Source organism: Capra hircus, chromosome 2 (assembly GCF_001704415.2).
Source record: "Capra hircus breed San Clemente chromosome 2, ASM170441v1, whole genome shotgun sequence".
NCBI classification, from domain to species: domain Eukaryota; kingdom Metazoa; phylum Chordata; class Mammalia; order Artiodactyla; family Bovidae; genus Capra; species Capra hircus.
Window position 1 is genome coordinate 109,604,463 of NC_030809.1, and position 27,286 is coordinate 109,631,748.

The 27,286-nt window shown below is 36.7% G+C and overlaps 1 protein-coding gene across 12 annotated transcripts in view; it reads left to right on the forward strand.

The window, feature by feature from the left end:
* The window catches only part of PPIG (peptidylprolyl isomerase G), a 43,375-nt gene continuing 17,464 nt past the window's right edge, over positions 1,376–27,286 (forward strand). The window contains exons 1-10 of one of the 12 annotated variants that reach the window (XM_005675997.3): positions 1,376–1,515; positions 17,752–17,801; positions 19,030–19,077; positions 19,330–19,465; positions 19,567–19,641; positions 20,213–20,320; positions 21,360–21,404; positions 22,094–22,181; positions 26,559–26,588; positions 26,682–26,821. In XM_005675997.3, the coding sequence (XP_005676054.2) occupies positions 19,405–19,465; positions 19,567–19,641; positions 20,213–20,320; positions 21,360–21,404; positions 22,094–22,181; positions 26,559–26,588; positions 26,682–26,821 (547 nt within the window). In that variant the 5' untranslated portion in view covers positions 1,376–1,515; positions 17,752–17,801; positions 19,030–19,077; positions 19,330–19,404. Of the gene's footprint in view, positions 1,516–1,540; positions 1,927–14,929; positions 14,950–17,751; positions 17,802–19,029; positions 19,078–19,329; positions 19,466–19,566; positions 19,642–20,212; positions 20,321–21,359; positions 21,405–22,093; positions 22,182–26,558; positions 26,589–26,681; positions 26,822–27,286 lie in introns of those variants that run through there. The other 11 variants (XM_018064234.1, XM_018064271.1, XM_018064244.1 and 8 more) reach the window with 11 other exon arrangements.

Consider the following 27,286-nt stretch of genomic DNA (forward strand, 5'->3'; position numbering starts at 1 on the left):
TGGCACCACCCTTATGGCAGAAAGTGGAGAGGAACTAAAAAGCCTCTTGATGAAAGTGAAAGGGGAGAGTGAATAAGTTGGCTTAAAGCTCAACATTCAGAAAATGAAGATCATGGCATCTGGTCCCATCACTTCATGGGAAATAGATGGGGAAACAGTGGAAACAGTGTCAGACTTTATTTTTTTGGGCTCCAAAATCACTGCAGATGGTGACTGCAGCCATGAAATTAAAAGACGCTTACTGCTTGGAAGAAAAGTTATGACCAACCTAGATAGTATATTCAAAAGTAGAGACATTACTTTGCCCACTAAGGTCCGTCTAGTCAAGGCTATGGTTTTTCCTGTGGTCATGTATGGATGTAAGAGTTGGACTATGAAGAAAGCTGAGTGCCAAAGAATTGAGGCTTCTGAACTGTGGTGTTGGAGAAGACTCTTGAGAGTCCCTTGGACTGCAAGGAGATCCAACCAGGCCATTCTGAAGGAGATCAGCCCTGGGATTTCTTTGGAAGGAATGATGCTAAAGCTGAAACTCCAGTACTTTGGCCACCTCATGCGAAGAGTTGACTCATTGGAAAAGACTCTGATGCTGGGAGGGATTGGGGGCAGGAGGAGAAGGGGACGACAGAGGATGAGATGGCTGGATGGCATCTCTGACTCGATGGACATGAGTCTGAGTGAACTCAGGGAGATGGTGATGGACAGGGAGGCCTGGCATGCTGCGATTCATGGGGTCGCAAAGATTCGGAGACAACTGAGCGACTGAACTGAACTGAACTGAACAATCTAGGAACACTTAACCTCTTGAAACAATTAAATAGCAACATATGTCCTAAAAAGTTTTCTCCCCAGAAAGCACTGGATTTGGAGTCAAAGCCTTACTTTAGTATTTAGGAACAATGTATTTGGGAACGCACTTATCTTCCTTGAGCCTCAATCTTTATCTTTGAAACAAGGATAATAACATATCATGGGGTTGCTGAGAATATTTTTAAAAGACAACAAAGGGCGTCAATGTCCTCTATAACTTCGTTCTTTCCTCAAATAGCACTTGTTCATTTCTTTTTTTTTTTTTTAATGTGTGTCACAGCATTAACTAGAAGCTGACCTGGGAAGCTCTTTGAAAGTAGGGTCTCCTTCCCAATACCCTGGCAGAAGCTCAATCAATGTTTATTAAGTGAAGCACTTCCATTTCACGAAAGACTTGGCATTCTAACGGTTACATACGCTGTCAATCAACTTACACAGAAACCACTAAGCTACCTATGGGCCAGGCATTTAACTCGCTCCAAAATCCTAAATCTCCAGGGACGGCGAGGTATCGCAAGCAAAGGATCACCAGAAGACGCGGGCCACCGAGCAGTGACGTATTTCCGGCGCGACGTTTCCCCTCCACGCCGGGACTGGGTTGTGGGGGGAGGGAGTCGGTTAGTGGTCTTTAGCGCCTTTTCTGGCGGCGGTAGATTTGAAGCGCTTTAAAGGACCGGACCCCGGGAAGAGGAGACTGGACTGGTGCAAGTAGGTGGCGCAGAGCCTGTGTTGTTTCGGTACCGTCCTTTGCAGCAGTGCCGGGGTGCGAGAGCGGGAAGGGCCCTAGAAGAGGGGCGGAGCCGGCGCGATAGGCCCAGACCGACTTAACCGTCTTCCTCTCAAGATATTGGGGCTGCCCGATCCCAGAGCGGCCCCCGAGGATCGTGGCGCTAGCTTTGCAGCAGGTGCTGCTGGAGAGGGCTTCCAGCCGTGCCTTCCGGACCTGGAAAATGGCCCTCCCCCTCCCAGCCCCCGCCCTCCCTTCTCGGGCGCACACCTCCCTCCCTGACGCATTTTGCCGCACAAGCTGTAATATGGCGGCAGCGACGGTGGCCTGAACTCCAGGGAGCTGGGGTGATTTTGATGCTTCAAAATCGTAAGACCGAGCACGAGTGCGGGGTAGGTGGGAGGATAGGTGGGGAAACGGGACGCGTTACCTGCCATCCTGTCACATTAGGGGTGGAGAGTGGCAGGCAAGGAGCCTGGATCTCAGGGGTTAAGATTAGAACGAAGACAGGCTTTCCCCCTGCTCAGACCTTTTCCTCTCATAGCGACTGTCTTGCGTAGTGTAGTGGCACAGGCCACTTAGTTCTCCCCAAACTCCAATCCAGGCTCTTCCCTTCTTATCCCAGAACTGACTCCAAGTTCTCCCACGTTTCCGAAGAACTGTGAGTAGCGCAGGCCTTTTAGGAGGGATTACTCTTGGAGGAAGGTGATGGCTTCGGAATTCCAAATGCTTTGCGGGAAGTGTGCGAATTTGGCTAGTCTTTAGTCTTTTAAGGCGCTGAATCGAGGTCTGCAGGAATGGGAAACTCTTAGTCGTTTTAAAAATGTTATAAAAGCACCATTTTGTGCATTGATTTTCATTTCTTCCCACAGTAGTACTTTATGCAGGACCAAGTGTTTGCAATAGTGGTCAGAAATGCGTCCAAGGAACAATTAAATGTTGTGGAAATTAGGGGGTACGGCTAATTTTCAGTAGTCAAAACCAGATTTAAAAAAAAGTGAGTCTGTGTTTTACCGTTTGGCAAAGAATGGCCGGTTTGTACAGATGATGGAGAGGGGGTGTGTAAACAGTTTTGAAATCGCGGTATAAAATCCAGAAAAGGCACCGACATCTAGAATGGCTATTTCTCTAATTCATGTTTTTTATGTATGCGAAAATTTACCCGTTTTATCACTCCTCCTTTTTTTTAGTTTAATCATTTAAGGTGGGATCTTTTCTGTAAGGAATTACATACATCTGTTTTAAACGGAGGTCCCTTTACCTTAACATTTTCTTTATGATTCAAGAGTATTGGTGTCCTGAGATCCTAGTGGCGTCTTGTCTTGTAGTAGGATTCTGTGCGTTTTTAAAAATTTTGTTTACTTTTTAAGGTTTTTGCTTTTGCGAACTTTTGTCAGGGTTGCCTTCCCCTGTTGTCAGGAGTGTACAAGTAAGCAAACTTACAAGGTTCGAAATTTTGAGTTCTTTTCTGATCCAACCATCTTTCTGAACCTTTTTTTCATCTATAAAATTATATTCTAATTTCAGGTTATTATCAAGCTGTGGGCTTCAAAAGTAAATATTCAGGTTTGTTAAAATTCTGTGTAAAATTAGCTTTGAGTAAGAGCTCAGTGGTTCCCCTATGAGTGAAAAGCATACGTTACATTTATTGTGACATACTAAAGGCCTTTCATTTTTGGTGCTTGATACTGTGGTCTTGCAATATTGGTGTTCTTTAGGTAAAGTCTTTATTCTTTTGATATTTTGCATATTTTAAATTAGGTTTTTACGTTTTCCTGTCAGGCAGCATCCATTCTCCCATACACCGGGAAATTGGTAATAGTTAGAGTGGGATGAACTAGTTCTACTAGTTGTCAGGACATCATCTACAGTTCTTCAAGTGTTGCTCTTTTGAGAAATATATGTTGATGTTTTCCCTTATTGTTTTATGTATAGGATATTTCAACAGGATTAGAATGTATTATTTATTCTCTATTCTCATGTACTAATGTGTCTTGTTATATGTAGTTGGAATCCATAGATAATTCAAGTTATTTGAAGAGTTTATTGCCAATCTCTCTGCTACACAGTTTTTTTTCTTCTTTTTTGTTTTTAATATTAGTACCAGTTTTTAGTTTTCATTAAATGTCAGTGGTTTTGACTTGGTTTAATGAATATATGGTCTCCATAAGAACTCCATATATTTTTATTTCTGTAAGGCAGTTCTTGCATCTTGAATATACTACAGGCAGTTTTATAAATTCTCTGTATGCTGTAACTGGGACTTTGTATTTTTAGTACCAGACAGGAAATGTTTTATACTTCGTTTTAGTTTGAGTAGTGGCTTAAGATGATTACCAACTTGTTCTTGAAATTTAATTATGTCATACTTATGGGTATCAATTTTTGATATTAAAAGTTATTTTTTAAGCATGAATGATTCCTTAATCTGCTTATTTTAAAACTGCATGAAGCCTGATTGTATGTATTAATAAGCTACTGTTAATTGTGCATAAACTTTAGCTTAAGGTTTATTCATAATTAAATCTTTGCATCTTGGTCACTTGATAAAAAGTAGAATTATGTAGCCATTATCTGGAATACTTATGAATAAGCTACTTTCTTTCTTTAATTGGAGGATAATTACTTTACAATATTGTGATGGTTTTTGCCTTACATCAGTATGAATCAGGCACAGGTTATAAGCTACTTTTAACAGTGAAGCTATAATCTTAACCAGAAAACTCTTGCTTTTTTTTTTCCACTTGTGACTTTGAGCCAGTCACTTCAACTCTCTAGTCTTCTTGTTCCCAAGTCTATACAATTAGAAGATTGGACCAGATTACCTATTTCCTTCAAACTTCAAAAGTCTGTAATTTTTTATTTAGGAGTTACTGGATTAAATAACACCGTGCTAAGATGGTTTGGTTCTCTCTGTTGAGACAGTGGGATAAGTTTATCGTTATAAGAGCTTAGATAATTGCAGGTACAATATTAAGAATATTAGCAGCGACTCCCCAGTTGGTATATGCTTTTTAGTTTGCACTAGCATAGTTGTTGGAGAAGGAAATGGCAACCCACTCCAATGTTCTTGCCAGGAGAATCCCAGGGACGGGGGAGCCTGGTGGGCTGCCGTTGTGGGGTTGCACAGAGTCAGACCTGACTGAAGCAACTTAGCAGCAGCAGCATTGTTGTACTAGATTTTTATGTCTCAGATTGTACGTTCAGTAAGTTATTTAACACCAAACTTGGCGTCACACCAGCTTTTCTCTTTTTAACTTTTCTGAAGGATTTAGGAATTTAGTAAGTGCCTGAAAGTGAAGTGAGTTAGTTGCTCAGTCGAGCCTGGCTGTTTGCGACCCAGGGAGTGCAGCCCATCAGTCTTCTCTGTCCTTGGAATTCTCCAGGCAAGAATACTGGAGTGGATGGCCATTCTCTTCTCCAGGGGATCTTCTTGACTCAGGGCAAACCCAGGTCTACTGCATTGCAGGAAGATTCTTTACCATCTGAGCCACCAGGGAAGCCCTACTAACTGCCTATACGCTTTTAACCATGTTTTTACCAGTGCAGAGGTTTGTGACTATCAGAGACACTAAGGGAAAAGGAACTATATGGAAGATCATAGTTGCCTTTTCTGACACCCCAGAATGTCAACTTATTTGTACTTAGTTCACTAACAACCTGGCATTCATAAATGTATTTAGATATTTTAACCAATCTGTTTTTCTTTCTCATTCGATTTCTGTGAACTACATTAAGGTAGTTCAGTTCAGTCGCTCAGTCATGTCCGACTCTTTGTGACCGCATGAATCGCAGCACTCCAGGCCTCCCTGTCCATCACCAACTCCCGGAGTTCACTCAGACTCACGTCCATCGAGTCAGTGATGCCATCCAGCCATCTCATCCTTGGTCGACCCCTTCTCCTCCTGCCCCCAATCCCTCCCAGCATCAGACTCTTTTCCAATGAGGCAACTCTTCGCATGAGGTGGCCAAAGTACTAGAGTTTCAGCTTCAGCATCTTTCCCTCCAAAGAAATCCCAGGGCTGATCTCCTTCAGAATGGACTGGTTGGATCTCCTTGCAATCCAAGGGACTCTCAAGAGTCTTTTCCAACACCACAGTTCAGAAGCCTCAATTCTTTGGCACTCAGCTTTCTTCACAGTCCAACTCTCACATCCATACATGACCACAGGAAAAACCATAGCCTTGACTAGACGGACCTTTGTTGGCAAAGTAATGTCTGCTTTTCAATATGCTATCTAGGTTGGTCATAACTTTTCTTCCAAGCAGTAAGCATCTTTTAATTTCATGGCTGCAGTCACCATCTGCAGTGATTTTGGAGCCCCCAAAAATAAAGTCTGACACTGTTTCCACTGTTTCCGCATAAGGTAGAGAATAATGTAAAATGTGATGTTAGATTGCTATCTTTGAAAGTCTTCAATATCTGCTATACTTTTAATTAATTTAACTTAATATGATTGCACTTAGAGGTGCAAGCCTTCTATGAAAATTGCTACCTGTTTTATTAAACTTAAACAGATGAGAGCTTCTCATCTTTATTTCTTGCTCTTGAACTGAAAATGCTCTCTTATAGTGGATTCTGTTTAAAGAAAAGAAAATAGACACTTTGTTAACAGAATGCAACCCCAGTAGGCATATCTAAAGAATAAGCTCCTTTCAGTTGTAGAATAGGCTGAGAGGGTTTACTCACTACAGATACATATTAGCAATACTCCCTGTGGGAAGCATGTGGGAGAAGAGGCACTGGGTAAGTCTTCTGCTTAAGCCTTAACTAGCATTCTGTTTGGCAGTGTAGTGCTGGACCAGGCATTGTGCTTGGTGTTGAAGATAGAAAGGTTCTGAGTTCAAGGAGTTTGTTATTGTTTAGTTGTTAAGTTTTGTCTGACTCTTTTGCGACCCTATGGACTTTAACCCGCCAGCATCTCTGTCTATGGGATTCTCCAGGCAAGAATACTGGAGCAGGTTGCCGTTTCCTTCTCCAGACAAATTTATGATAGTGAAAATAAAATTCAACAAACAATCAGTTTAACTTCAGAGAGTCAGGGTGAAGTTCCTAGACTGTACTTTGGCTGTGTTCAATCTTTAAGGACAATTAGGAATTAACCAAGGGAATCAGAAAGGGCAAAGACCTGCTTGTCATCGCAATAGTTAAGAGTATTTACTATCTCCATTTTCAAGACTTAGTACTCTGCAGACTCCCTCACATTGTGTGGAACTTCCAAGTGATTCTTGGGATTATGAATGTAATTCCATGTGTTAAAGAATGTAATAAAGTCACTGCGTTATTTATTGCCTAATTACAAATTTACTCGGGGCTTCCCTGGTGGCTCAGCTGGTAGAGGAAGGCATGGCAACCCACTCCAGTATTCTTGCCTGAAGAATCCCTATGGACAGAGGAGCCTGGTGGGCTACAGTTCACGGGGTTGCAAAGAGTTGGACGTGACTCAGCAACAAAGCACAATTACAAATACCATGTTTTTTTACTGTATGTTTTAATAATTAGTTGCCTATGTCCTTCTGCCCCCCACCTCCAACCTTCATGTTACTTTAGGTGAATATGAAAATTATTTCATGTCTGAAGCTACAAGATAAACTTTTTACTTATAAATTTGTTTCATGTCTGATATTTTTATGAAATATATTTGTTGCAGAAGTTTCAGGTGGAGCAGTGGTAAAGAATCCACCTGCCAGTACAGGACACATAAGAGACACAGATTCGATCCCTCGGTCATGAAAATCCCTTAGGGTAGAAAATGCTAACCCACTCCAGTGTTCTTGCCTGCAAAATTCCAGGGACAGAGGAGCCTGACAGGCTGCAGTCCATGGGGTCACAAAGAGTTGGACACAACTGAGCACAAGAGCACATGGCATATCATACATCCTAGCATTTAATATTTTGAAATTTTATTGCATTATATATTATTGACATTAATGTGACTATGATACTGTTGATAAAATATTTGTAATTCTATCTGCTTAAAAGAAACTTAAAGAATGTACATTAAAATGTTAAAAGTTATGGCTTAATTTTACTCAACTTTTTTCATGAGCTTGTTAGCTTTACTGATTATCTTTAAAAGTATTTTCTTTGTAAATAAAGTAGATGGAAGTAAGTATCAAATACTCAGATTTTGGAGGGAGTCAGGCAGGTAAGGTGAATTCAAGAGCTCAAGTAAATGATAAATGGTAACAGCTAACATGCAGTAGTGGAAACTAGGTCAGACGGGAACATATGTACCTCATCTAATGGGGTATACTATGCTGATTGCTGCACAGGAATGGGGCATGTTGCGCGATACGATGATTTTTTTCTTAAGAAAAAATATAGCTACATTTTACAGGAATAGCTGCAACTCGTTTAGATTAAACAGCTATGCAGTGAACAGTTCACCTGCAGATTATTGCTCTGAAAGCTTTCTTTGTGAACTGTTTTTAGGAAATTCGTGACTTATTTTATTGAAAATTGCATAGGCTTGAAAATTGTGTAGACTTGATTTTTGTCCTGAATTGTGTTTTTGGTATCTATCAGTATTGTTTTCTCTTTGCGTACATGCTGAGTTGCTTCAGGTATGTTTGACTCTGTGCAACCCTAGGGACTGTAGCCCACCAGGCTCCTCTTTCCAGGGGGTTCTCCAGGCAAGAATACTGGAGTGGATTGCCATGCCCTCCTCCAGGGTTCCTCCCAACTCAGGGATCGAACCGCATCTCTTACATATCCTGCATTGGCAGGCAAGTTCTTTACCACTAGCGCCACCTCTGTACTCCTTAAAAAGAAAAAAAATGGACTAGATGTTTGTGTTGCATTTTTTAGATAGTGTAATAACAGGAAATCATAGTTAAAGAGGGAATACTGTATCCTCTTTCTGATTAGATAAAATCTGATATCAGTAATGTTAGAGACATGGCATTGAGCCATCTTTTGTGTCATCATTGTTCTTCATTAGCTATTAATGTTAGAACATTTACATATTAAGGTATTTATATAGTGCTTTTAATAATAATTTCCTATCTTTCATGTTTTTAAATTTAAAGCATATTTGATTTGTTATTTCAAGATACCATTTAAATCTGTTTCTAAGAAAAGTATCTCTGTGTGGTGTTACCTAAATGCGTATTATAACCACACAGAGACATGTACATTATAATCTTGGATTGTATGTACATTTTTTATTATATTATGACTTTTTATTTATAATAGCAGTTATTTTTATTAAAGAAGTAGAAAGTACAGTGAGGCAAAAACACTCTTCAGGTTTTTTTTTTTAATTGGAATATAGTTGGCTTACAATGTTGTGTTAGTTTCTGTGATTCACATATAGTGAATCAGCTATACATATACATACATATATCCCCACCCTCCAGTCTTGAAACCAAATACTGCAGTAATTATTTCCTTTCAGTCTTTTTTTCTCTTTTGTAAATCTCTGAATTTGAAGTAGTTTATGTGATTGTAATACTACTACATTATTGTTTTATATCGAGTATTTTTAACAAATTATGAGCATTTTCAAGTTACTGATCACTGTAAGCATTGCTTCCACTACTGTGATATTTTGTTCAACTATCATTTTTCATAATACTGAAAAGGTTACTTCGAATAGTATAAAAGGAGCACTGACATGGCCAACTTTATACATGAAGGCTTTCTAAGATAGTTCCTTACAGTAGATTCCTAGCACTTGGATTTTTAAGGTATAAACCAGTTTGAGATATAAATAGTTTTTACATACTTTTCCAGTGGATTTGCTTACTGTATTGGGAATTATTCTTTTAAAAGATCTTTTCTATTTTAATAAGCAGAAAATTATCTCATTTTGTTAGTATTTCTTCAAAATATTTTCTTGATTATAAAATTATACCTGTTGAAGAAAATTTGGAAAACAGAAATACATAACAGTTACCCTTGAATTCATGACCCAGATATTATCAGAGTTAATATTTTGTTGTATATCCTTTTGTTTTAAGTGTAATTGACACATAACTTTAAATTTGTTCCAGATGTACGACATGATCACTGTGTCTATGATTATGTGTGCATAGTTCACTGTGTATATGATTGATGGCGGTGATGGTTTAGTCGCTTAGTCATGTCCAACTCTTGCGACCCCGTGGACTGTAGCCTGCCACGCTCCTCTGTCCATGGGATTCTCCAGGCAAGAATACTGGAGTGGGTAGCCATTCCCTCTTCAGGGGGTCTTCCTGACCCAGGAATCAAACCCTGGTCTTCTGCATTGCAGGCAGATCTTTACCTGCTGAGCTATGAGCGAAGCCCACGTGTGTGTGACTATGTGTATCTATTGCAAAATGATCACCATAGTAAGTCTAGTTGCCGTTCACCTCACATACAAATTTTTTTTCATTGTGACAAGATCATCTGTTTAACAGCTTTCAAGTACAGAGCACAGTATAACTCGCCATGCTGTACCCTGTATTCTTGGGGCTTCCCAGGTGGCGCTAGCCATGCAGTGCAGGAGATGTAAGAGACATGGGTTTGATCCCTGGGTTGGGAAGATCCCCTGGAGGAGGGCATGGCAACCCCCTCCAGTATCTTGCCTGGAGAATCCCGTGGACAGAGGAGCCTAGTGGGCTATAGTCCATGGGGTCGCAAAGAGTGAGACCAACTGAAGAGGCTTAGCATGCATGCATGCGCACTGTTTTCTTGGGACTTTATAAGTTCAGATTTGGGGGTTTTTCTTGTTTTATTTTATGATTCCATGTATGAGATTGTACAGTATTTGTTTTTCTCTGCCTGACTGTTTTCACTTAACACAATGTCCCTGAGGCTCATCCATGTTGTCACAAGTGGAAGGATTTTCTTCCTTTTCTGTGACTAAATAATATTCCTCCGTGTGTGTGTGACACATTTTCTTTATCCACTTATCAAGGGACATTTAAGTTGTTTCCATGTCTGTAAGTAATGCTGCATAGTTCACGATTGATATTTTGATGTAAATCCTGTTTTTCCTTTTAGTTTTATTGAGGTATAGCACTGTGCAGGTGTCAAGTGCATAGCATAATGAGTTGACTTACACGTTGAAGAATGATTGCCACAGTAAGTTCAGTTTAACATCCACCATCTCATACAGATACAACGGGGAAAATGATGCTTTTTCCTTGTGGTGAGAACTTTTAGAACTTTATTCTCTTAGCAGCTTTCAAATATACCATACAGCAGTGCTAACTGTGTTAACAATGTTGTATATTGTATCCCTAGGAGTTACTTATCTTATAACTGAAAGTTTGTACCTTGTAACCATTTCATCCAGTTCCCTCAAGCCTAGCCCCTGCCTCTGGTAACCGTAAATCTGGTATCTTTCTCTCTTAGTTCGGTATGTTTGTGCATGTGTGAATATATTTTTTAATTTACTTTCAGATTCCACATACAAGTAAGATCATACAGTATTTCTCTGTCTGACTTAATTTCACTTAGCTTGTCTTTAAGGTCCAACCATGTTGTTGCAAATGGCAGAATTTCCATTTTTTATTGAATGATATCTTTTTTATGTGCATTTGATATGTGTAAAATAGGAATCTTACAGATAATACTGCTTGCTAACTTGCTTTCTTTCACCTAATATATTATGAATATCTCTCATCTGTGAGTGGTCTTTGATAATTTTTCTTTTTCAGTTTTATTTTTAAAGAACTTTTAACAGTAGTATTAGTGTGCTTTAGTATTAGTAGTGGCATAAAATTGAAAAGTTGTACGGTAAAAAAAATCTTACCCATCTTCCCCAGCTACCCATTTTCTCTCCCACCAGATGCATCTGTATTAGACAAAACACATTTTCTTTAGAAGTTCTTTTGAAAAAATACAAAGAAAATATACCATATACGTTTCCGTAGTTTGTTGTTGTTGTTGTTTGTTTTTTGTTTTTTATTTAAAAGGCCTGGGAGATAGCAGATAACCAGCTTCCTCATTCCTTTTTATAGCCAGTAACTTTTATGGAGGTCGTATGATTTATGTAACCTCTTCCTCCTTTATGTACAGTTAGGTTTATGGCCTTTTAACTATTACAAATGATGGTGCCTTGTATGACCTTGTGCATACCTTATTTCGTGAATGATATATAAATTCCTTGGAATAGGGTTGTTGAGTCAAAGGGCCGTTAATGCGTTTGTAATGTGTGTTTCACGTTGGCAAAGGATTATCAGATTTACCCCTTTGCTATCGTCAGTAATACATGAGGTCAGCATTTTTTATTTCCTTCAATCCAGTTGGTGAAAAATGTTACCTCTGTTATTTTAACATGTAAGAATATGATTTCCAATGGCTAGATGAATACCATCCATTTCATGATGAAAGCGTTTATTTAACCAATTTCTATCACTATACAACTTTTTTTACTATTATAAAAAGCACTACAGTGACAGTATATGAATTTTTTTACCATTAAAATCCTTTACACTACATAATTTTGCTGTTTTTTTCACTTAAACATTTTTTCCATGTTATATTAAAAATTATATTTTCATAAGCAGCGTAGCAGTCCATCAAATGAATAGTTCTTAATTTACTTGTCATGTTAGACATTTAGGTTGGTTTTTTGTTTCATTTATTTTTTATAGAAGTAAGGTTAATTTACAGTGTTGTGTTAGTTGCAAGTGCACAGCAGAGTGATTCAGTTGTGTGTGTGTGTGTGTGTGTATTCTTTTTCAGATTCTTTTCCGTTATAGATTATTACAAGATACTGAGTATAGTTCCCTATACTATACAGTAGGTCCTTGTTGATATAAAGTAGGTCCTATTTGATATAAAGACACATTGCCTGGAAAATCCCATGGACAGAGGAACCTGGAAGGCTGCAGTCCATGGGGTCACTGAGAGTTGGACACGACTGAGTGACGTCACTTTCACTTTTCACTTTCACGCATCGGAGATGGAAATGGCACCCCACTCCGGTGTTCTTGCCTGGAGAATCCCAGGGATGGGGGAGCCTGGTGGGCTGCCGTCTATGGGGTCGCACAGAGTCGGACACGACTGAAGTGACTTAGCAGCAGCAGCAGCAGCAGCAGCAGTGTGTCTTTGTGTATATAATTCCCAACTTCTAACTCCCTCCCGCCGCATCCCCTTTAGTAACCATAAGTTTATTTTCTATGAGTTTATTTCTGTTTTGTAAATAAGCTCATTTGTATCATTTTTTAAGATTCCACATATAAGTGATGCCATGATATTTGTCTTTCTCTCACTTACTTCAGTTAATATGATAATCTCTAAGACCATCTATGTGGCAGCACTTGGGATTTCATTCTTTTTATGACCAATAGTCCATCTTGTATGTATACCACATCTTCTTTATCCATTCATCTATCGACCAACATTTAGGTTGCTTCCATGTCTTGACTGTTGTAAACACTGCTGAAATGAGCCTGTATCTTTTTGAACGGTGTTTTTCTCTGATTTTATGCCTGGGAGTGGGATTGCTGGATCATATGGTAATTCAGTTTTTAGTTTTCATAAGGAACCTGTATACTGTTTTCCATAGTAGCTACACCAGTTTACATTCTCATCAGCAGTGTAGGAGGGTTATCTTTTCTCCGCAGCCTCTCCATCATTGGTTGTTTGTAAATGTTTTCAAAATAATTTTATTTATTTTTGGCCATGCTGGGTCTGTGATGCACTGGCTTCTCATTGCAGTGGCTTCTCTTGTTGGAGCTCCTGGGCTCTAGAGCATACTCTCAGTAGCTTAATTGCTACTGGGGCATTTGGGCTTAACTGCTCCAAGGGAGGTGGGATTTTCCCAGATCAGGGATCCAATGCGTGTCTCCTGCATTGGCAGGCAGATTCTTCACCACTGAGCCACCAGGGAAGCCCTGATTTTTTGATTATGGCCATTCTGCCTGGTGTGAAGTGATACCTCGTTGTAGTTTGGATTTGCAGTTCTTTTAATAATTGGTGATATTCAGCGCCTTTTCATGTGTATTTTGGAACATCTGTGTGTCTTCTTTGGAGAAATGTCTATTTAGGTCTTACGTCTGCCTGTTTTTTTTTTAAGCTGTATGAACTGTTAGATTGTTCCTAATTACTATTCCCTGGTGGCTCAGACGGTAAAGCATCTGCCTGCAATGCGGGAGTCCAGGGTTCAATTCCTGGGTTGGGAAGATCCCCAGAAGAAGGAAATGGCAACCCACTCCAGCACTCTTGCCTAGAAATTTCTATGGACGGAGGAGCCTGGTAGGCAACAGTCCATGGGGTCGCAAAGAGTCAGACACAACTGAGCGACTTCACTTTCACTTTCTTTAAAGAAGATTTTATTTTAAATGGCTGCCTTTAGAGACGTTCAACGGAGAAGGCGATGGCACCCCATTCCAGTACTCTTGCCTGGAAAATCCCATGGACGAAGGAGCCCGGTGGGCTGCAGTCCATGGGGTCGCTAAGACTCAGACACGACTGAGCGACTTCACTTTCCCTTTTCACTTTCATGCATTGGAGAAGGAAATGGCAAGCCACTCCAGTGTTCTTTCCTGGAGAATCCCAGGGATGGGGGAGCCTGGTGGGCTGCCGTCTCTGGGGTTGCACAGAGTCGGACATGACTGATGTGACTTAGCAGCAACAGAGACATTCAAAGAGTTTGAGTTACTAAAGTGTTAAAGGTTAGAATGATTATGAATATATTCTTGGTCTACAGTGCCAAGTTGCTTAGCCAAAGTTTTCATACTGTTTATATTTTTTATTTCATTTTTTTATGAATTGTTTGTTTATAGTCCCCTGGGTAGCCTTTGTGCTTTTAATTGTTGCCTGCATGGACCGTACAGTCCTCAAGGAGGGGAAGAGGGACAGTGAGAGGGCTGCTTTTGGTTGTCACATGGACTGATATTTACATATCGGGACCAAAGGTGCTTCATGTTCTTCGGTGAGTAGGATGGGCCTTGCCAGTGTTCTGCAGTAAGGAAACCAGCACATCATGTTTGGAAATATTTCCCCCAATTTTTTACTTTCTAATTTCCCTTTGAAAAATAGAAATAATACATTTTTTCATGAGATCAAATCTGTTTGTCTCCATTATTTATTTATTTATTATTTGTTGTTCGATCACTAAGTCGTGCAATCCCAAGGACTGCAGCATACCAGGCTGCCCTATCGTCCACTATCTCCTGGAGTTTGCTCAAGTTCATGTCCACTGAGTTGGTAATGCTATCTAATTGTCTCATCTTCTGCCCACCTCCTTCTCCTTTTGCCTTCAGTTTTTCCCAGCATCAGATCTTTTCCAGTGAGTCAGCTCTTCACATCAATTGGCCAAAATATTGGAGCTTCAGCTTGAGCAACAGTCCTGCCAATGAATATTCAGGGTTGATTTCTTTTAGGATCGACTGGTTGGATCTCCTTGCAGTCCAAAGGATTCTCAAGTTTGTCTCCATTATTTATTTCATTGTTAGTGAACCTGAAAAGTTACTTAACATCCAAAGTTTATTTAGGTAAATACTCAAGTATTTTTGCTTACTTCCTTTGGAGCAAATGTACCCTTCCTTTGGAGGGGTACACAGTTTTGTGAAAAGAAAAATAATTTCCTGAAATCCTCTAGATTTAAATATGAAACAACAGTAGTAAGCCTGATAGTGAAACATTATAAAAATATGTGAAGTCTTGAATGCTCTTTTGAAGAGTTACTTTTACAGGTCTGTATTTGTCATAGAAAACTTGGAAAATGAGAAAACTAAAACAAAAATCGTCAATGACTCTTTCACTTAGAAATATGCTCTAAATATTTTCACATATTTTCTGCTATTTTATTTTACTTTGGAGATATGTCTTTCTTTAAATTGGAAACTAATACGTGAACATATTCTTGTTGCAAATTCAAACGTTATAGTTAAAGACCCTTATTGACTTCCCATCCTTACTCCTGTACCCCTATAGGGTATTTACTGTTTGAAGTTTTGGTATTTATCTCAAGACCTTTCTCTCTGTGGAAGCAGACTATTATTTCAGGGTATTAAAAAAATACTTGAATGCAACTTTGTTTTTTCTTTTCACCTAAACAGGTGTTTTGGATAGTGTGCGTAAAGACTTTTTAAACTGTTTTGTAGTATTAAATAGCATGTATATACCACAATTTACTCAGATATTATCTCATTTGGGGACATTTTGGGTGTTTCCTTTTAATTATTGTTATTGCAGTGTTGCAGAAAAGCGTTCTCACACATGCCTAGTCTTCCTTGTATGTTTATTGATTTATTAAATATTGGTTTCCTGCCATAATCAAGTACTGTTTGAGGCACTTAGGAATTAAGAGGGGAGCAAAACTGAAGAGGTCTCTCACATCATGAAGCTTATATTCTAGTAAGAGGAAAATATACAAAAACTTAAAATATCAAGTAGCAATAAATGCTAGGAAGAAAAGTAGAGCAGAATAAGGGAATACAAAGTGCTGGAGGATAGGGCCTGCTTCTGTGACTATACTAGCAAAGAATGATTTCCACGAGGAGGTGATCCTTGAGCACTGACTCAAGTGGAGACGTGAACCGTGTGAAGAGCCGGGGTAAGAGCATTCCTCAGAGGGCACAGTAAACGCGAAAGACTTGACGAAGGCTAGGCCTTGGCTGTTGGGTCTTCCCAGGTGGCACAGTGGTAAAGATTCGACCTGCCGATTCAGGAGATGTGGATTTGATCCCTAGGTTGGGAAGATCCCCTGGAGAAGGGAATGGCTACTGGAGTGGCCAGTGTTCTTGCTTGGGAAATCCCCTGGACGGAGGAGCCTGGTGGGCTGCTGTCCATGGGATTGCAAAGAGCATGACTGAACACAGACTTTTGAAGAACAGCAGGATCTCCAGTGTGGCTGAAGCCAACTTGGGAATTTTTCCATAAAGTTGTAGAGATCAACATGAGCTGAAGTATTTAAAACCATGCTGTCCAGTACAGTAGCCACCAGCCACATGAGGTTATAGAACATTTGAAATGTGGCATAAACACTGATTTCTGAAAATTCCCTGGCGGTCCAGTGGTTAGAACCTGACCTCTGCTGCAGTGGCCCAGGTATGATTCCTGGTCAGGGAACAAAGATCCCACAAGCCTCGCAGTAAGGCCAAAAAAAAAAAAAAAAAAAAACCCGCTCAGTTTCCAAGACTTGTAAGACTTGGTAACATGGCAGATAATTCCCTTATTTTTGCCTGGAGAATCCCACAGGCAGAGGAGCCTGGCAGGCTACATACAGTCCATAGCGGGTCTCACAGTCAGATATGACTGAAGCAACTTAGCACAGGATAGTAACAGAAAGAGAATGTGAATCATCATTAATAGCATGTTGTGTTGATTATATGTTGAAATAATATTTTGGACATACTGAGTTCAATAAAATTGATGTTTTCTTCAGTGGTAGCAGCCGGGTTGGATAATAGTGTTTACTGTTTTGAGAGAATCAGGGGTAGAGAAATAAGAATTTCATTTTTAAATAATATTTATTTATTTATTTTTGGCTGGGCTGGGTCTTCCCTGCTGCTCGGGCTTTTCTCTGGTTGTGGCAAATGCGGGGCGACTCTTAGTTGTGGAGCACGGGGTTCTTCTTGCAGTGGCTCCTCTTACTGTGGAGCGCTGGCTCCAGAGCACAGGCTCAGTAGTTGTGGTGTCTGGGCTTAGTGCTCTGCAGCATGGATGAGGGATCGAACCCGTGACTCCTGCTTTGGAGGAGACACCAGGAACCCCAAGAATTTTGTTTTAGATAAAGTTTTAACAAAGTAAATTTAGTGTAACATAACATACCAGAAACTGCACAAATTCTAAGTGGAGTTTAATGTTTTCCCAAAGTAAACTTACCCATATAAGCAGCACTTAAACAACAGCCAAAAAAAAAAAAAAAAAACAGAGCAAACAGCTATCCTAGTAGCTTCTGCTTATAGTCCTAACTCCATAAATTAGTGATACCATTTATTGTGATTGCAAAGTCTCAGAATTATAAGATTGTTTACAGTATGCCTTAGAATTGAGAAACTTGGAAAATCATCAAAAATTTTATCTAGAAGATTAAAGGTATTAGGAAGTACTTTCTAAGCTTTCATAATATTTACCTGTTTTTCAAATAAGGAGTTTTTAAGAATACGGTAAATAGGAGAGCAACTGTAATTGTAAACAGTTTGGTATGTTCTAGGCAGTGCTATCTATACTCTTTTTCTGAGAATGGAAATCTTTGGGATATTGTGGCTAAACAGCTAACTTTAGAAGTTTTTTATGGAGGAAAATAGCTAAGTCTCTAAATTTCCTCTTTTTTCTGCCTCCAAATGTAGAGAATTTAAGAAGGCCTGCACAAGTTATTTAGAAGATAAAAGATAATCAGGTACTAAGTATCAATAATAATTTAATATTTTTCTTTGAGATAAGATAGTTTCCTCAGATTTATGGATCCAGTGTATTCTCAACTTCAGATGTGCATACACTGAAATTTTATACAAATAAAAATGCTCAAACTTAGCAAGCTATTAAAATTAATAAGTTCTGTTTTGTTTTATTGTTTTCAGGAAGTCTATGTCTATAATCTTCCTGGAGGATTGAAAGGCCTCTTTTTGTTTCATATGAAACAAATTTTAGTTTGTTTAGTTAGTATATATATTGTATCTTCTAGAAATAAAAAATGGAGGAGGTTGCAGAAAAAGTAGTTTGTAACCCCCCTTTTCCATACAATAATGAATAAATACATAGGATTTGTATTTTTCAAATTGTTGGTGATTTGGGCAGTCTTCCATGCTTTTATTGTTGACTCTTCTTACCTGTGGTTGTGGTGTGTGTAAAATTGATAAGGAATGGTGGTAGATAATATGTACCTATATATTTAATAAAATTTTTTAGAACTAAATAAATGCACACAAATGAGCACTGCTAGAACTGGGGAAATGTAGATTGTGTCAGCATTGTTTTGCTTTTTACCCTACAGCTGTGCTGTTATGCTATAGTTTTGTAAAATGTTACCGTGGGGGAAACATGCATCTCTGTGTATTATTTCCTATAACTCTGTGAATCTATAAAAATTTCACTCGATTTAAAATATCATTCATTGCTTACTGAGCTTATTGAGCTACTAGCTTTAAGACATAATTTTCACAAAAGCATAAACATTTCATTTAGTCTCTATTTTGAACAGATAGACAGATTTTTATAGTTCATTGTTTTGAATGCTGTTTATACTAAGTACCTTTGTTTCTTCTGCTTTTCACTTTACCCTGTCATTCTCCACCAGGTATTAGAATTTGGAGGAAGTCCTTACATGCTTATGAAAACAATGGCTTAACTAGTAGCTATCTACTCTGTAGATAAAACTTACATAGAGTATCTCACTTATTGATGTTTTTGTCTACATTAGATAGATCAGTATAGGCTGTTGTTCATGATCAAAAAATAACTTCATATGTAAAATGTAATGTATTTTTACTCATAATGTAATCTACCATATATATAACTATTGTTAAAGTAGTCCACTTTCTTTTTTCCTTGGGGAATTATTTTTAGGAATTTGAATGTCTTTCTTTTTAAAACTCCACTATTTTAATCAAAATTTATTTGTTTTCTAGGAGCAAAAAGATTGGATCAGTTTGTCCTTGATTTTTCCCTGTTTAAAGGTAACCTGTCTCTAGTTCACTAACCATACAGACTTGATACAATTTTCTGTTTGAGTTGGCAGTCTATATTTGGTTTTTAAAATAGAAATTGTATTATATAATGGCTAAACCTTTTATGTCTTTTCTACAAGATGCGGTATAATCTTTCACAGAAAATAATCATGTAATTTATGTCATGAAAGTAAATATTAAAATAAATTCAGACTACATTTCTTGTTTATGCTCCACAGTTTTGTTTTGTTTTCTCTTCAGAAATTTATGAAAAAATCTTTGCTGTTTTAATGTGTTTGCCTGAAACCATTTTACTCAGATTGGAGTATTGACGCCATGGGAATAAAGGTTCAGCGTCCTAGATGTTTTTTTGACATCGCCATTAATAATCAACCTGGTAAGGAAATTAATGTCCCTATTTGACATTTATATATGAATATTTAATATTTTAAATTATCTTTACATGAAGAAATATAAACCAGCTACCTTCTTTTTCAGCTGGAAGAGTTGTCTTTGAATTATTTTCTGATGTGTGCCCCAAAACATGCGAGAACTTTCGATGTCTTTGTACAGGTTTGTTGACATTTTCACTCACCCTAATAGTTTCAATTTAACACATTTTAGATTTTTTCATGCTTTGTATTTTTCTTTCTCAGGATGCTGATTTGCAACATTGACTAGACATGAAAGTAATTCTTAGACAAATTAATTGCAATAGGATTATATCAGAGATTGATTTTTCCACTCACTAGAAAAGCATGGGTGCTTTTTAAATTAATTTCTAAAAGAATTCCTGAGATTGAGTGAAAATTCTGTAGCTTAGGAAGTCTTTATAGATCAAGAGAAATAATTTTTTATTTATTCATTTTATTTAAATTTTTCTTTCAGTTTTATTGAGATGTGATTGACATATAGCACTGTATGAGTTCAGGTGTGGAGCATAGTGATTTGATTTACATACATCATAAAGTGGTTATCACAATAAATTTAGTTAACATTCATCATCTCATCATTCATCATACTTCCAAAATTAAAGAAGTATGGAAAAAAATTTTTTCCTGTGATTTCATCATTAATATTGCTCTAATACTATATCCTTAATTTCTTTTCTACTTAATAGCCTACTAATTTTTCTTCTCTTTAGGTGAAAAGGGGACAGGGAAATCAACTCAGAAGCCATTACATTATAAAAGTTGTCTCTTTCATCGAGTTGTCAAAGATTTTATGGTTCAAGGTGGTGACTTCAGTGAAGGTAAGACTTTAATTCTTACTAAACAAAATCAAATATTCTTTTTTTATAAATTTATATTCTTTTATTCTTATGTACATTGATCTGAAAGTTAGACAAGTATCTGGAAGTACTGGTCCAATTTTCTTTTCAGCCCACTTAATCATTTGGTCAAACAAAAAGTACTGGAAATTCCTTGGTGGTCAGTAGTTGGGATACAAAGCTTTCACTGCTGAGGGCCCAGGTTCAGTTCCTGGTTGGGGAACTGAGATTCTGTAAGCTGCCTGACATGGCCAAAAATAAAAATTGGAACAACTCATAGAAATAGACATAAAGGAGGAAAAACATAGGAAAAAAAATTCATCTTTGATGCATGAATTAATTTCAGAAATTTGCTTTTGGATAAAACACAAGACATTGGCTTCCCTGATGGCTCAGTGGTAAAAAATCACCTGCCAAAGAGGGGGATGCAGGTTTGATTCCTAGGTCAGGAAGATCCCCTAGAGAAGGAAGTGGCACCCCACTTCAGTATTCTTGCCTGAAGAATCCCATGGCCAGAGGAGCCTGGCAGACTACAGTCTATGGGGTCACACAAGAGTCAGACACGACTTAGCAACTAAACAACAACAACAAAAAAAACCACTATATATCTCTTAGTAGCCTTTCTGTGTTCATGTTTGATTTTGTCACATCCAATTATCTTTTACTACAGTATAGTTTTTACGGTCTTTCATTTTGTAAAAATACTGAAACTGTGTTTTTAAAGACACTTTGAAAGCTACTAGTAATTTCTGTTAAAAGACCTACACAATCATTAGAATCTGAACAGTCTTTTTTCTACAGATATTAATAGGCTTTGTCACACTCATATTGTTGTATCAGAGAATAGAAAAAGTAATTTGGGAACTTTTCAGTATTATCTTTTATGATTTGCTGTGAACCTTTGAGTATTGTTGGTATAAAGTCATTCAGGTACCTACTTTGTAAGAAGCATTCTGTTTAGGAATACTTCAAGGAAATTACTGACCTAACAGTTCTAAGAGTTCACGCTTTTCATTCTTAGGAAATGGACGAGGAGGGGAATCCATTTATGGAGGATTTTTTGAAGGTAAAAATATTTATGTTTAAATTAAACATTTAATGTTTGCTTGTAAATTAAAAGCTTCATCTTAATCTTTATTAAAAGAGAGATTCAGCTGTATTTCTTAGTGATAATACCAAAATTTTTATGTGTCCATTTTTCTATGAAGATTTTTTTTTAAATCTTTGATATTCTAAATTTGGCTGTAATGTTTTTCCCAAATTTAAGTTTTCTCTGTGGAATTTCTATTAATGTGAAGATCATTTGAAAGAGTAAACATGTGGTTGTGGAATTAATTTCATATTACCCATCTTTAACTTTCGGGAGTCAGTGAAATTTCACATTCTACCTGCTTTTTTCTTGTTCTAATACAATATTGGAAGACAATCCGCTTTCTTTGCAGTAAGCTATTTTCTTTATCAGTAGCAGAAATTAAGTGAATGAGTGCCTCTGTGTGTTAAAAATAATATTGAAGAAAGATTGGTATAGTATTTGGATTTTATAGCAAATGATTGAAAATTAAAAATATTTTAATATGAAAAGATAGGGGAGGGAATTGGTTAATATTAGATTTCTCTTACCTTGACTTTTTAATCTAAATTTTGCTTGGCGCTAAAGATGACATGATAGGAACCCAAGATATATAGAGGAGTGAAAATGAATTTTGAGGGGAAAATTATGCCTGTAATGTAACTGAAAACTTTGCTTCTTTATAGATGAGAGTTTTGCTGTTAAACACAATAAAGAATTTCTCTTGTCAATGGCCAACAGAGGGAAGGATACAAATGGCTCACAGTTCTTCATGTAAGAATTTATGATCTGATTTAAAATATCCCTTTTTTGGTGTGTCATTTTTCTGTATTCCTGCTACTGACCACTAATAAGAGAGGTACCTATAAGGGGGAGAATTTTTAAAGGTGGAAGAACAAAGAATTTAGCAATACATCTGGCCTCCCCTTTTGCTGAAAGGGGAGGTCAGCTGTACTGCTAAAGTTTTCAAATGATGAAAACTTTTGTGAAAAGGACACAGGAGCCAGTTTGAAGGGGTAGAGTTTCCACTGGCCAAATGAGAACAAGTTGAGCATTGATTATTTTGAAAATAAGTAGTGATGATATCATATTATCAAATAAAATAGAAATCTAGGCGTCCATTTGGAAATAAATAGTAAATGAATAAGAAGGGAGAAAGAAAAACTTAGTAGAATGCAACTAATACATGTAAAAGAAATTGTAGAGTTAGAGATGTCCCTATTTTGCAATCATCTCAGTAGTAATTGATCCAGGAAAAAATTATCTATGGAGGATAAATTAAGGAACAGAATATTTGCAGTGAATATCTCTTTATAAATTACTAACTTAAAAGAGAGTAAAAAATGTTCCTCATTTTTCAAAGATTCTGTATTTGTGAATTTGCCAACTCACTAAGTTTATTTGTAATCCAAAGTCAATACTACTACTGTTTTCTAATTCTGACCATTAAAAAATTGTTACTGGGGCTCATGTCAGCAATTCATGTTTTTTATCATGTTCCATGGGTAAAAATTTGCTCTGCTCTTCAGTAACATAAACTCTTTTGGTCTCAGAAGAATTTAATCTGTAAGCACCATATGGATTATTTCTGTGTTTTCTGTTTCATATTTGTAACTCCCTTCTTCAACCATGAGAAATCTCTCTTCCATTATGTTAAAAAAATTCTACTCATTTGTTGACTCCTAGATTTAAAAATTGCCACCCTATAACACTGGGAAAAGTAACGTACTAACTAGAGTTCACTGTTTATAGCAATTTTTGTTTTTAAAGTGAGGATATGTAGTTATCACATTTAAAAGTGACTTTTGTTAGTACTTTCTAGTATAAATTTTGTATGGTTTTATGACTCAAAATATGTTATATCCATTTGTTTCTGATTATATTTCATTTGTTTTTCCTGCCAGATTGATTTGTTTTTTGTCCTCTTTTTTAAGCTTTTAAAACATTAATATGATTCTAAGAGTCAAAGCAGAGAGAATACCATGGAATTATCACTCCCACCTAACTCTTCACTCCATTTCCATTCCCTCATTTTTTCACCCCTTTTTACACCACCTGTCCATATTAGTAACCAACCTCATTAGTTTCTGGCTTATTTTTCTGTATTTCTTTTTACAAACATAAGCACAGATACACAGTTTTTTCTTATTTTTCATTTTTTCTTATACAATAGATAGCATACTGTACATAATGTTTTTTCTCTGTTTACTTGATATATCCTAGAAATCATTTCATATCAGTTCATAGAAATCTTTTTCATTTTTTTCATAAATGCATAGTACTCTATTGTATTTTTATATACTATAATTTATTTAGCCAATTACCTATGTATGGATGTTCCTGATTTTTTAAACAGAAACAGCTTATATCACGTTTGTTGTTTAGAAGACACAGATAAAAAGAAGAAAAACAATCCTCTCCCCAAATGCATCTTTTCATGGAATAAAAATACAGAGTTGCATATACTCTGTAATCAACTTTCGGATGTAATATAAATTTCTTTGTATGTTACTAAATATGAATTAGTAACATTTTAATAGTACATGTTAATCCATTGTTTGAATGTACTATGGTTTTATTTATTTAATCTCAGTTTTGAACATTTAATTGCTTCTTGTTTTCAAACTGCTCCAGTGAACACTGTTGTACCTATTGTTTGATGCATTTTTAAATTCTTCTATGTAAGTGACTGGAGGTTTACTTAGTCAAATATTTATACATGTTTAAGGCTTTACATATATATTGCTGCATTGACTTCCAAAGTGAAAGTGAAGTTGCTCAGTCGTGCCCAACTCTTTGGGACCCCATGGACAGTAGCCTGCACCAAGCTCCTCTGTCCATGGCATTTTCAAGGCAAGAGTACTGGAGTGGGTTGCCATTTCCTTCTCCAAAAGGAAGTGCTAATTTTACCAGATCCTCAGCAACACTGTTACCATTTATTTTCACTTTTTAAAATAAAATCATTCCTGTGCTAACCAAAACCCCTGTGTTAAATTCACATGTATATTCTCAGAATCTCCCTAGTGTTGGTTTCTCCTGTCCTCTTTCCAATTCTGGTTAACTCATCTTTACTTCTTTGTTTTTTTTTTTTTTTTTTTTAACAGAAACAACTTCAGTTTTTTAATCTTTAAAAAAAATATTGTGGTAACATATAAAATTTGCTGTTTTAACCATTTGTAACTAAGTCAGTGATATTATTTATATTCACAGAATTGTGCAGCTACCACCACTATTTCCAAAACTATTTCATCATTCCATAGAGTAGCCATTTCCCCTTCCACGCAGCCACTTGGTAACCTTTATTCTACTTTCTGTCTCTGAGCATTTGCCTATTCTGTATATAGAAGAGGAATCATACAATATTTGTCCTTTTGTGTCTAACGTATTTCACTTAGCATGTTTTGAAGGTTTATCCATGTTTTATAGCATGTATCAGAACTTCCTTCTTTTTTGTGGTTGAGTATCTTTCCAGTATATATGCATACCACATTTTGTTTATCCATATTTATTTGTTAGTGGACATTTGGGTTGTTTCTACTTTTTGTCTGTTGTGAATAATGCCGCAGTGAACATTGGCACATGGACGTATTTGTTTGAGTCCCTGTTTTCAGTTCTTTTGGATATATACCTAGGAGTAGAATTGCTGGATTATATGGTGATTGTATGGTTAGCTACTTAAAGAACCATCAAGCTTTTCCACAACGGCTACGTCATTTCACATTCCTACAAGCATCGTACAAATAATGCTAGTTTTTAGCATTATTTGTTCTAGTTTTGCCATTCTCATCACTTTTTCACCAGTCTGAGAATGACTGTGAAGCACTGCAAGTGTTGATTTAGGGGTTACAAATAAATTATAGTGAGCAAGCCCGTGGGCAAATATGCAGTCTGTGAAGTGAGGATTTACTATATCTTGATGCAAATTGTATATACTGAATGTAACATAAATACATATATAGTGTACACCTAGGTTTTTACATTTCTAGGTGCTTTTATCACGTTGAGGTGATTACAGCTGTTACAGTGAGAAAACAATAACAGGTTATCACTTTTTAAAATAAGGTGAGCTTATTTTAAAGTTCTAACTTGTACATGAAATACATGTATACGTTAGAATTTTTTTAGTAGTATTGTTTGTGTTTTAACCAAAGGTTAGCTTAAATTGTGTTCCTTCTTTCAAATTTCTAATGCTTTTTAAAAGATTTTTTAAAATAATGAATCTTATACAGTACCCATCTTTAGTCCGTTGTATCAGTATTCTTCATAGCTACTCAGATAGCAGCTTTCTTAACTACAAAGTTTTAAGATTGATGTGGAGAAAAAAGGATTTTTTAAAATGACTTTGCTTATTTTAGATTTTGTCTAAATTTTAATGCAGATCTCTTTCTTCAACATGAGATTTACTTTATGTTAGGGATAACAAACTCTAAGACCTATAGGTCTTAGGCAGGTAACATAAGGGAATACAGACTGCTGGGATGAGAAACTTAATTATTAATCTTTATATTAGAAAAGACAGGAATACTCAGCTTGACCAATTATTGCCACATGCCAAGTGCCACATCTTCCAAGTTTTAAAAAAGGTCTGGAATATGGATTTTTATATAGAAGTATCCAAATTTGTAAATCATGGCAGCTAGTTTCAAAAATTTATAATATACAGGATGGACCACTTCTGTTCAGGCCCCATGGAACACATGTGAATGCATCAGAATGTGACCTGGGCTCTAACTGTTTAAAATGCTAAGGCTGAAAAGCACTGTTGTTAAACTGGTCCAATGTTTTGGTAAGTTATGGTATACCCAGATAGTAGATATTGTACAGTTACGGATATTCAGTAAGAACCCAGTTACATGCAAGAAACATGGATGGATAGATGTAACAACAAAGCATCAACTTTAAGTTCATGTATGTTTTCAATAATGTATAGGTGTTTCAGAACAAAATTTTGAAAATGCATTATGTCAAAAGCATCTTGCATTCGATTCTACTTAAGGTTAAGGTAAATAAGATCCTATTATGTTAATGTATGTATGAATTCGTGTTTTCTACATTGTTTCCAATGCAGTTATTTTCTTTTCCTTTTTAGAGATGCTAACTTTGTTTTTCTCTGACTTTGTTTTTATTCTTCTATTTGATGACTTCCAAAAGAACAACAAAACCAACTCCTCATTTAGATGGGTAAAGATAATTTTCATGTATTTTACAACCTATTTTAAATTAACATATTAAAATAAGAAACTTTTATTTAATCATCTTTACTTGACTTTTTAGGCATCATGTGGTTTTTGGGCAAGTGATTTCTGGTCAAGAAGTTGTGAGAGAAATAGAAAACCAGAAAACAGATGCAGCTAGCAAACCATTTGCTGAGGTGCGGATACTCAGTTGTGGAGAACTAGTTCCAAAATCTAAAGGTAAATGCAAGTATATATTTCTGCTAACTTTTATGTGCACAAAACAGTCTTAAATTAGCTGGCATGAACTTTATACTAGAGTGAACATCAGTAGGACATTTTTGTGTATTGTTAATGTATTTTTGTATTTTTTTTAATGTGTTTTACCTTACTCCATATTTTGTTCATTTACTGTGAAACTGATTAACTTTCCTTGTCGTTAATTTATAGTAATTCATCCTTCTGCTTCCACGTTATTTTTTAGATTTTTTGAAAAGTGTAGTTGTCTAAATAGTATGGTAAGTACTCTTCTAGGAAAAGAGTGTGGGGAGGATGACAATTGAAGAGATTAACAGGCTAACAAACTTTATGGGGATAAATAATTTCCCCTTCATGCACTGCTTAGATTCATAAGCATCTGGCACATTTGAGACACTTTTTTTACTTAAACAAGAACACTTCAAGTTAACACGACTGGTAGTTTGC